The sequence below is a fragment of the Lactuca saligna genome, chromosome 5 (assembly GCF_052625555.1).
Source record: "Lactuca saligna cultivar CGN05327 chromosome 5, ASM5262555v1, whole genome shotgun sequence".
NCBI classification, from domain to species: Eukaryota; Viridiplantae; Streptophyta; class Magnoliopsida; order Asterales; family Asteraceae; genus Lactuca; species Lactuca saligna.
This window is the reverse complement of record NC_136421.1, coordinates 157,635,905-157,645,217: the sequence shown is the minus strand read 5'-3', so window position 1 is coordinate 157,645,217 and position 9,313 is coordinate 157,635,905. Positions and strand designations below refer to the sequence as shown.

General features: G+C 33.2%; 1 protein-coding gene across 1 annotated transcript; it reads left to right on the top strand.

Moving 5' to 3' along the window:
- The first annotated feature begins 3,901 nt into the window (after positions 1-3,901).
- Positions 3,902-7,945, top strand: LOC144996995 (nuclear transcription factor Y subunit C-3-like). Its single transcript, XM_078956808.1, has 4 exons — positions 3,902-4,056; positions 4,137-4,218; positions 5,715-6,513; positions 7,704-7,945. The coding sequence occupies exon 3, from the start codon at positions 5,726-5,728 to the stop codon at positions 6,500-6,502; it is 777 nt and encodes a 258-aa protein (XP_078812934.1). The 5' UTR covers positions 3,902-4,056; positions 4,137-4,218; positions 5,715-5,725; the 3' UTR covers positions 6,503-6,513; positions 7,704-7,945.
- The last annotated feature ends 1,368 nt before the right edge of the window (positions 7,946-9,313 follow it).

The following is a 9,313-nucleotide window of genomic DNA, read 5'->3' as shown; positions in this document are numbered from 1 at the left end:
GCTGGCCTCGGTACCTGTCTACTGATGACCTGAGAATACAAGTTATTTTGAAAGAGTTTATCAGCATTAAGCTGGTGAGTTCATAAGTATTTTAGTGTCGGTATTTGTCATCCAAAAATGTTTGAACATGTATCAAGCATAAGTTTGTAAAAGGTATGTAAAGGTTTGTAAGTGTTTGTAGAAGTTTGAATCTCAGAAAAACCTATATTTTCTATTAAAGTAGCCTTCTACCAAGGCTTAACTGTTTTGCATACTCGTTTGTCGTAAAAGTGTGTAATTTACCCAAGTGTAACTATCTTTTAACAAAATATAGTTTGTACATTAAAGTTTAAGTGAGGTTATCACTAAATATGTAATGGGTAAATCATTATAGTAATGTAGTTTTGTTTTATAGGAACTACTGCCGTACTAACTACCTTAAACCGGATTTATATTAAGGTATCATGTGATAAATTGCACCATACTATCGACTGGTAACAACGACAACGTATAGTCAAAAAATAAGTTATGACGTTTGGCACCCGCAGACCTGTTGGTCCCACTGTAGCTAGCAGCAAGGTGTAGGATAGTCAATCCAGTATAGATCTATACGCAAACTCAACGCTCTCCCTCCAAGAGAATTCTGGCTACAACTCGGGCCATGACATTTAAGGCATGCTCCGATACAGTGGATCACAATCGTTAACGTATTAATGTAAGGGTAATGTTTCTTGTTCTAGTATAGTTGTATATGTAATGTTCTAGAAAGTATTGGCTCATGAATGAACTGACTCATTGTATGATATCGCGTTCTAGTAACGGTTCTAGCATCTTCCTAAACTACCCATATGGTAGTTTACTAGCAGTCTAACTGGTACGTATGGTCATGTATGTATACCCTTACTAACTAAGGGCCTGGGATGAACTGGAAAGACCTTTTATGACTATATATGTACACATGATATATAACTAATATTTAAACGACTTTCGGATGAATACCCAATATCCCACCAGACCACATCTCAAGGCGTGAAAAGGAAATAGGGTGGATAGCCTTCCTAAGTCTTTTAAACATTTCTTATATAACTATACATATAGAGGCATGCAATAATATAAAAGCATAAATAAGTTTTGCAAGACATTTGAAATATAAGTATTATTTTAAGGAAAGATCGACTTGATGTCAATCTATAAAACAATTTGAAGGCATAAGTCTAATAAAACAGTTTAAGTATAAGGAAACATTTGTTTGAAGCACAGTTGTAACTAAGTTTGAAAGGTAATGTACGAAGTAAGCTGTACAGTGTAAAAAAAAGAGTTTAAAACATATAAAATGTTTGTAAAAAGTTATTTGAAGGAAACTGTTTGGTAAGACGGCTAATGAGTAGCCAATCTTTTGAATGTTGTATATTAATCACATGTGATTGATGTAGTAACTAGCGTAATTCTACTTATTAATCGCATGCGATTGATATAATCCTAGCATGATTCTACTTGTATCCCCCCCCCCCCCCCCATGAAACATTTAAAAGTAGTTTAAAACATTAATTAAGGGGTATGAACTCACTTGGAAGTTTGAAGATAGCGAGATGGAAAACCAGGCAGAGTTTCGTCTCGGGAAACGGATTTTTCTCGGGATTCTCGGGAATCTCGGGAGTAAAATTGACCCTCGGGACTTGAGCAAAAAGACCAGAGCTTCGGGTTTGAACGGGCACGGAAATCGAGGCAAGATCGTAAGAGAAAGAGAGGAAATGAGCAAATTTTTCGGAAAGGCTCGCATCCCTTTTATAGGGGGCTGAACTGCCTCCGTACGCGGGGCGTACGGGCGTACGCAGCGCGTACCCGTGCGTCATCGCTTACGCACTTCGGACGGGACGGGTCGGATGGGACGGGTCGGTAGCTTCGCATAGGGCGACGTGGACGATCCGAGGCCCTTCATTCGAGTACGCGAGGCGTACGAGAGTACGCGGCGCGTACATCGACCCTATCCGCTGACTCCCCTTCGGATATTACCAAGAATAAATAATTATTTTTATATTTATTTTAATTAAACTTCTAAAATTCATATCTCCTTCATACGAACTCCGTTTTCGACGTTCTTTATATCCCCGCGAAGGTGAGACTACGATCTACAACTTTCGTTTAGATTCCGTTGGCAAATTCCGAAATTATTTTTATTATTTATTTATTAAAATGACGTGATTAAGGAATTTCTTTAAAAATTCATAACTTCTTTATCTGACGTTGGTTTTTGCCAGACTTTTTACCGCTGAAATACCATTGACGAGACCTTCAATTCTTGTTTAGGTCATTTCGGCCAAAAGTCACTCGATCTCCGATTCGAGTTTTTAGTTGTCTACTGTTATATTTGTAACTTAGAAAAATCACAACTTCCTCATACGAAGTCAGATTTGGACGTTCTTTTTATGTACGTTTACGGTTTGATGACATCTAAAAATTTCATTTAGATGTCTAAGGCCAAAAACTATTGTATTGAAACTTCGCGTTTTACGTCTATCAGTACTGCCGGTTTTTGCCGAGAATCTTCGGTTGGTCATAACTTCTTCGTTATAACTCGGATTTTAGTGTTCTTTATATGCTTGGAAACCTTGATACGATTCCTACTACTTTATTTAACCCAAATAAGATTTTAGGAACGTTATATTTTGACCCAAATTTGATTGGTTTTACATTACATTGTCTCGAAATATCGGGTTGTCACACGTTCTAAATTTTTGAAAGGTGGTGGTGGTGTCAGTGTTCTAATTTTCCATCATGTTTGGTGGTGTCAACGTTCTGATTCTTCCAATAGGTAGTGGTTATGTTGTTGGGAGGAGATAAACGGATGAAGAAGGAAAATATGTTAAAGAAATGGTGGGTGTGGTAGGATAATAAGAGTGATGTAAGATTTTTATTTTTGATTTTCTTATAAATACATAAATGAAAAAAAGAAAAATGAAAAGATAAAAATAAGGGTATAATTGTCATTTTAAGGATTTTCAAAAAACTTTGACCAAAACCTCAATAAAGATTTCAATTTGGATTAGTGATGTTAGTCTAAAACTTTTTGGACCAAAGTAATAATTTCCGGCTAAACATGCAGACCATTTTTGCAATTTAGTCTTTTTTTTAATGATATTTTACGGTCCAATTGAGTATTTCAGTATTTCTCAGTATCTTTCTATTCCCATTTAGAAATCGACAATAGAAATAGGTGTTAGAGTGTATATATATATATTTTTTTTGTTAATTAAATTAATTAATATTTCACAAATGAGCATTTTACGAGAAGAAAATTGTTGTTTTGAGCATTTTTTTAGTTTCCTTCTTATTTTGTAGTCCTAATTTATAATGAGGTTCGAAATTGAGAAATGCTCAAAAGGATGTTGTTTTGATCGGTCTTAGGCATGTTCGGCACAAAGCGTTTAGTAGCGTTTGAGAGCTTCTAGCTTAGAAGCGTTTGACAAAACACTCAATTTTGAACAAAAAGTCTTGTTTGACACTACAAGCTTCTAGCGTTTAGTTTAAATAAAACGCTTCAAATCCAAAAGCTATTTCATGTAGCGTTTAAATATCGAAAGCTCCACTAAGAAATTGGTTCATACCAAGAAAAGACTCAAAATGACGTTTTTAAGCATTTTTTTTGCTCGGACCCTATTTCTTGTGGGGCTACGAAGATGGTATTACAAATTACAGTTTATTTTGAAAAACCGTAGAAAATTGGTCCACACCGAAAAAAGTTTACTATTTATTTTTTTGGAAAAACCATAGAAAACAAAGTTGTTTAAAAAAAATAAATCAAAAATAACATTACCTCAAAATAAATTTAATTTGTTTAGTTGTACAACAAATCAAATCGATTGTATTAACGAAGCAATGAGACATTTTTAACTAATGTTTTTCTTCTTTTTCCTTTTTCTAATGCGTTTTTTCCGGTCTATAAATACGGTCAGAGAGCGTATTAGGTATTTGCGTCATTACTCACTTCCTTTTTCGATCAAGTTCGCTGTCCCACTTCCAAACCCTAGCTGATCCATCTCTCTCATACTTCGCTACGAATTAAATATCAGACAAGAGGTTTGATCTCTATTTCGTTAAGTTATTCAATTCATCACAGGAAAGTTTTATAATTCAACTCGATCTGCTCTTATTTTCAGAATTTTCTCTGAATTTCTTCCACTGGATTAGCTTTTTTAGGGTTTGATCCGAGTAGCTTGAAGCAACTAAATTGAACACGAGGTATGTAATAGTTTTATCATTTGCGTCTGAGCGTGATATGTGATGAACATGTGCCCTTTTTTTATCGTCATGTATGTTTTTATAAATATTATACTGGTAAAGAGGCATATTTCAATATTATAGCCTCAAAGGTTAAAGAGTGCTGGTGGTATGTGGTATAGATACCAAAATTAGTTACTAGACAAATTAGGTATAGATCATTCTGTATTTGTTTCTATAAAATTGTTCTTCATTTCACTCTTTAATATGTCATTCATTCTTTACCTAGGTTAACCGAATTAAAAACGGAAAGTACAAACTTCATCTGATTTTTTACTAAAAGAACTTACTTTTCCGATGGAATTACTCTGTTTTTCCGTTTCCTATTGTCTTTGATGATACCTATTTTTGTTGATGGGATTACTCTGTTTAAAGGGTGAAAGTACAGTGGTGTCTTTTGTTGATCATGCCATTGTAACAAGGAGAGCTTAGTATAGCGAACATCACAGTTTTAGAGCATTTATACAAGCATGAGTTTTTCCATTGTTATTCTTTGTCGGAATTGCTTCTAAGCTGTTGCTTCTTTTTCTATTTTGTGTCAGCTCTCATTTTAAGTAGGTAAGGTTTTGGTTTTAAGGTACATAAACTAAAAAAATTATTGAAGTCACCTTGCATTTGATTTCAATTTGATGCTTTTTAGTTTTTTGTGGTTAGATCTTCATATTTGATAGGGATTCTTGATCTTTGATTTCATAAAGTGACTTTTTGTTGATCAATACACTTTTTTTTTCATAAATGTAACTTTAAGATCGCTACTCAATACTCTCACTAAATGAAAGCTTTCTTTATAAAAAATTTTTTCTAAGTTTTAGCAACCTTCAAATCTTAATATTTCTCAAAGGGAGATTACCAAAGTTATACTAGCTTTATTCTATCCACCATGACTGTTCATTTCAAAGATGGAAAAACAAAAAAAAATGAATTTCAGGTGTGTATATTTGGGGTTTCCTGTTTTTGATTTTACACCTCTTAATTTCTTCATCATAAATATATCATGCTTACCTACAATTATTGATTTTTTTGTAACAATTCGATCATACTAAGCCCTAAAGGTTGATTATATTTATACCTTGACTTCCACATTCTATAAGAGGCAAATTTTGTCCAACATTTATAACATTATATTGAAACATTAAAGGAAAAAAAACCCATTGGGCCCAATTGAGTAAATTATTATCTGTATAACTGATGTTTAAAAGCTCTTTTAAAAAATGTCGCCACAGTTGGGGAAATTGAAGGAATAAACAACAAGGGCAAATTTGTAAAAAGTTGCGTAAAGATGTAAAGTTACTTTCTTTTAATAAATTACCATAAACATCAATCTGTTCTTACACTCATATATCATTCCTTTTCCAAATATTCTTTTAGTATCCATACAATCCCATTCTTCTAATCAATCAAAATTACTTTTCTACCCCATTCTTCTAACCAATGAAAATTACTTTTCTACCCTCAAGGTATTCCGAAAATGGATCAACAAGGCCACGGGCAGGCCCAAGGGATGAACACAGTGAACACCTCTGCCCAAATGCCCTACACCATGCCCCCATACCCACCTCCAAACCAAATGATGGGCATTGTCCCCCCTGCCCCCGGGCAGCCCTCCCAAACCTCGGGTCTCCCTTCCCCCCCTGCCCAACTTGCCCAACAACAACTCGCCTACCAACACATCCACCAACAACAACAACAACAACTCCACCAACAACTCCAAAACTTTTGGACAAATCAATACCAAGAAATCGAACAAACAACCGATTTCAAAAACCACTCTCTTCCTTTAGCCCGAATCAAGAAAATCATGAAAGCAGATGAAGATGTTCGCATGATATCTGCAGAAGCACCTGTGATTTTTGCACGTGCTTGTGAGATGTTCATTCTTGAGTTGACTTTAAGGTCATGGAATCATACTGAAGAGAATAAAAGGAGGACACTTCAGAAGAATGATATTGCTGCTGCTATTACACGAACTGATATTTTTGATTTTTTGGTTGATATTGTTCCACGTGAGGATTTGAAAGATGAGGTGATTGCTTCCACGATTCCTAGAGGTGGGCCACTTCCGGTTGGGGGGCCCACTGAGGGTCTACCGTATTACTATATGCCGCCACCACAGGTTGGTGGTTCAGGGATGTATATGGGGAAGCCGGTGGATCCTCAGGCGATGTATGGACAGCAGCCTAGGCCTTATATGGCTCAGCCTATGTGGCCTCAACAGCAACAACAGGAGCCTCCAGAAGATGCTTGAATTGAACACAGGTATTGGATCACATCATAAATTCATAATACCAATGTACTTTTGTTTATTTGTATTTGAAATTTTGAATATATTTTAATTTGAAAGTTTTACAAAATTAGAATACAAGCACTTTTCACTTTTCATTTCACTGCTATAATTCGTTAGAATATTTAAAGCGTATTATCTTGATAAGAAAAAAGTGATTAGTAAAAAAAAAAGTTTGAAGTATAGTTTTGTTATAGAAGTTACAAAAATGGTCCCTGCCTAATAGAAAATTTACAGATTATGTGGGGTAATAGTAATATCACTCTAGTTATTTCTATTACAAAACGATACATGGACTGTTTCTGTAAAAAAAAAATATGTGTAGGGATCTTTTATGTAAATTACAAGGAATGCTTTTGTAGTTTATTTTCTACAGGGATCAAACCTGGTGATCTGTAAATTTTCTATTAGGCAGGTACCATTTTTGTATTACAAAACTATACATGGACTGTTTCTGCAAAAAACAAATCTGCATAGAGACCTTTTCTGTAAATTATAGGGAATGTTTTTGTAATTTATTTTCTACATCTGTAAGTTTTCTATTAGGCAGGGACCGTTTTTGTGTTTTTGTTAAACACATGGACTTTTTCTATAAATAAAATCTTCATAGGGACTTTTGGTGTAAATTACAGGGAGTAGGGACCATTTTTGTATATTTTTAACACATGGACCTTTTCTGTAAATTACCGGGAGTAGGGACCATTTTCGTATTTTTTTTTAACACTTGAACTGTTTCTATAGATAACATCTGCTCAGGGACTTTTTCTGTAAGTTACAGGGAGTAGGGACCATTTTCGTAATTTCTTAACACATGGACGTTTTCTGTAAATTACAGGGAATAGGACCATTTTTTGTAATTTTCTATATAAGGACCAAACCTGATAATATAAAAAAGTGTTGTGCCTAAAGTTTGAAAGCTTAAAAAAGTAAAAATGTACTATAATATTAATAAAAGTATTAATGAAACAGGCATTAGCTAAACAAGTTACATTGACGATAATGTGTTCAATGCTATCGTTTTGGAATATGATGCTTATTACATGATTAAAGAATATTATTTTGCGTTTACGTATTGCAAATATATAAATGATAAATCTATTGTTTAATTAGCATGTAAATGTGAAAAAAAAAAAAAAGATTTAATGATTTATAATTGTAATTGCAGTGATGAAAGAGACCCTGAAGATGGTGGGTGTAGATGAAGGAAGAAGAGTTGATATCTTATCTGTTAAATTTTCTCATGTGGTAATGGTTATTAGGAAGAATGCAATGGTAATGGTAATGGTTGTAGTAGTAGTAGTCAAAATATAACTTAAGAAACTATGTTATGTGTGCATGTTTGTCTACTTGTCCTTAAATGATACTACTCTTTGTTTTAAGAAGGATTAGGTTGTTGAAATCTCAAAACTCATGGCCATTGCAAGAGGAATGTTGCTTTCTACATTGATGCATGTAAGCTCAATGATTCAAATCTCTTAATGGTTTAAGAGAAGGTAGGGTTTTTTAAACTGTTAATAGGCTTTTGATTTGTTAAGTGATCATTTAGAGGATGTATCGAATGGTTATTGATTTAGAGGGAGCTTTACTTCTGAATGATTCCATCAGGAGGTGTATGGGTGTCTCCTTTGGTAATCAGTTTAGTTTTAAAAAATTTGGTAATAAGACAAAAGTTTATAAGGTTTAATCTAATATTTTAGACGAAAAAAAACCTTTATTTAATTGCACAATGACCAATTTTAATTAAAATTATGTTCGACTATAACTTGAATTAAAAGTGTAAGGAGCTAAAATGATTAAACGCTACAAAATAGGTACAAAAAATTAACCTTAATGAAAATTTCAGCTTTTGTAACCCTTTTTTCTCCATAAAAATAATCAGCACTACTAAGCTCAGGAATCGGAATGGTCCAATTCTTAGCTCTAAAATTCAGATTACTGATTTAGAAAAACCTTAAATGTTTTTTATATTAGAAGAATCTCATTATTTTAAGAAAATTGAATAATATTTTATTTCATTTTAAAAGAAAATAATTTTTTGTTAATCTGATAAAATATTAAATAACCAGGGTTTTTTAGTTAATTTCTTTAGAGACTTTATCAAAAGAATTTCCAAGGTAACTAGACTTTTCTACATAAAAGTCATTGTTTTAATTTTATTAACTATATTATGACCCGCGTAAAACGCGGAGAACATATAAAAATATACATATAAAGGTGTAAAAAAGTTGGCACTATAAAAAAATAAAGTAACAGAAACAGATTTAGTATTATTGATGACATTGAAATGTTCGAAAAAAAAAACAATGAAACACTTGAATATTTATAATCGTTGAAAGATCTCTTTATAGATATAAATTTTTGTTTTATTAGTTGGATGACCCTACTTTCAGTCTTTTTTCACTTGTGACACGAGAAACAAAAAACATATAACTGATAATGAGTGAAGACGAACCTACGCAAGTATAATCCAACATTTGATAATTATTATCATTGACTTTTGTTAATGGCCATAACAAAATAAACAACTATGGGGAATTGTGTGACATCACCAATTTCACGGCCAGAAAAGACCGATTTGTTTATGCTGTATTTTTAAAATCAGAGTAATCATTTAAAGAAAACTGTTGCGGAATTTGTTCCCCAAAACAAAAATATGATAACCATTTATCAAAATATTTCTCAAAGATAATGTATTTTCATTAAATAATAAAACCCCAGGATGTCATGTTCGATACAGACCAAAAGCATAAACAATATAAAATAAACCTTACAACA